This window comes from Chrysochloris asiatica, unplaced genomic scaffold (assembly GCF_000296735.1).
Source record: "Chrysochloris asiatica unplaced genomic scaffold, ChrAsi1.0 scaffold00011, whole genome shotgun sequence".
In the NCBI taxonomy this organism is placed as follows: Eukaryota; Metazoa; Chordata; class Mammalia; order Afrosoricida; family Chrysochloridae; genus Chrysochloris; species Chrysochloris asiatica.
The window spans coordinates 14,301,172-14,303,436 of NW_006408529.1; the positions used below are offsets into that span (position 1 = coordinate 14,301,172).

Below are 2,265 nucleotides of genomic sequence, written 5' to 3' on the forward strand. Positions count from 1 at the left end.
AGGCTTTCTGCTCCTGTAAAGATTTATAGCCTCGGAAACCCTGTTCAGGGTCACTGTGGGTCGGAACCGACTCGACGGCACTTAACAACAACAACAACAAGCACATATGTATACTAGTCTTTGTTTAAGACTATGTCAGGAAACATGCCAGAAACTGATTACCTGTAGGAAGGGAAATTAGATGAAAGTCAGGGATAGTTGAGAGACATCCTTTTCATGGTATACCCCTTGGTACCTAGAAAATTAAAGTGAAAAAAAAAAAATTAAAATAAGTATGTGGAAATAAATTAGGCTTCATGCTTTCTGTTATTTCTTTTACCCCAAATATATAGAGATAATTACTGTTGAAGTAGTATCCCAGAAAAAAGTTTTTGAAGATTTCTTTTGTCTTTATTTAATAGAGATAGCTGTGCTCTAATTGTGTTGTTGTTAGTGTTGTTGAGTCGGTTCCAACTCACAGCAACCCCATATGGGGTTTCCAAGGAGCAGCTGGTGGGTTTGAACTACCGACCTTGTGGTTTACAGTCCAATGCTGATCCCACAGCACTACATCAGAAGTCCATTTAAAAACTTTAAAACTTGTCCTTTCTCAAGTAGAGACTATAATTGGAGATACTATATTTTAGTGCATCTTTATGTTCTGCATGGTATATAATACTTTTATGTTTCTATTCTTTAATTTTAAAAACTCTTTTAAGACAGAGACTAAATTCAAGTAGTAAATATTCAATTTTCATTTATTAAAAGGACCACAAACTCTGGCTTTTAACTTAACCATTCTTTTGGAGAGAATCAGTTCTGTTATAAAGAACTTCAGAGACGGAATTTCCAAAACTTTTTTTGTTGTTGTTTCTTAAAGTGATTTTTAATTTTGCTCATTTTTAAATGAATGTGCCTTTTGAAATTGATCTTTTTGGGCTGATTTTTTTTGTATTTTGCAGATCTGTAGGCTGTGTTTTCAGCATAACACCCCATTGGATGCAATTGCTCAGTTCCGAAAACATATCGACTTGTGTAAGAAAAAAATTGGAAGTGCAGAGTTGTCTTTTGAACATGCTGCATGGATGTCTAAACAGTATGTTTTAAGTTATACTTTTAGAATGTTTAAAAAATAGCCCATGGGCTTTGGAAAGATAGAGTTATTATGGATTTTGGTTCTAAATTGAACTAAGTTTTTTTTGTCAGTAATTAGATTTTTAATGATTTAGCAAAAGTGTTTCTAGTAATTGTATGTATTGATTCCTTCATAGGTTTCCTTATTAAAAATATGTTAATTCATGGTGCCGTCTCTTTCACTTTATATGGATTGAGTTTCCACTGTGTCTCTAGGTATTAAGAGTATGCTGCTGTTGGCTAAGTGCCTAGAGTCACTTCTGACTCATAGTGACCCTGTATAGGATTCCCAGGGCTGAGCTGGAAGGTTTGAACTGCCAACCCGATAGTTGTCAGTCCAGTGCTTAGCCTACAGTACCACACCAGCAGTCCTGACTGAGAGTATAATAATGTAGCAAACAAAGTTCTAGTTATCAGAGTTTACTATTTGAGACTGATATTTACATCTGCTAAAATGAAACTGCTTTCAGGAATATATATTACAAGGGGACTTTAAAAATTCATGGAAAAATGGAATTAAACACAGTGGAATTTTTCCATGAATTGTATGAAGCCCATTTATGTTTGAAAGATGGGAACTATATCAAGACCTTGTTTGGTGGTATATTTATAAAGATGTTTTAACACAGAAGAGTTGACTTAAATACAGAATTTATCTGTAGCCCAAAATTGGTGTGAAACTGCAACAAATGTTAGCTATTAATCAATAAAATTATTGTAATCGGCTGAGGTTATGGTTACGAGAATGAAAAATTGGAATTAGTCTTCTTTTTCTTTTCCTTATATAAAATTCTGGGTTGTTGTTGTGTGTGTGTGTGTGTGTATTTTTTACAGATTCCAGGCCTTTGGAGATTTATTTGATGAAGCTATTAAATTAGGATTGACAGCCATTCAGACTCAGAATCCTGGTTTCTATTACCAGCAGGCAGCATACTATGCCCAGGAGCGGAAGCAGTTAGCAAAAACTCTCTGTAATCATGACGTAAGTTATTGACTGTTACATTATGTAGTATTTTTTATTGTTAGGTGCCAGCTCTGATTCAAAGTGACCTTATGCAAAACAGAACAAAACACTGGGAATCCATCTTGTTGGGGTTCCTCCTCTTTTTCGCTGACTCTCCACTTTACCAAGCATGATGTCCTTCTCCAGAG

The 2,265-nt window shown here is 34.9% G+C and overlaps 1 protein-coding gene across 1 annotated transcript in view; it reads left to right on the top strand.

Moving 5' to 3' along the window:
* TRAPPC11 (trafficking protein particle complex 11) overlaps positions 1-2,265 on the top strand; it is a 64,724-nt gene that overhangs the window by 13,537 nt on the left and 48,922 nt on the right. The window contains exons 8-9 of the mRNA XM_006834426.1: positions 942-1,075; positions 1,948-2,095. Of these exons, the coding sequence (XP_006834489.1) occupies positions 942-1,075; positions 1,948-2,095 (282 nt within the window). The remainder of the gene's footprint in view (positions 1-941; positions 1,076-1,947; positions 2,096-2,265) is intronic.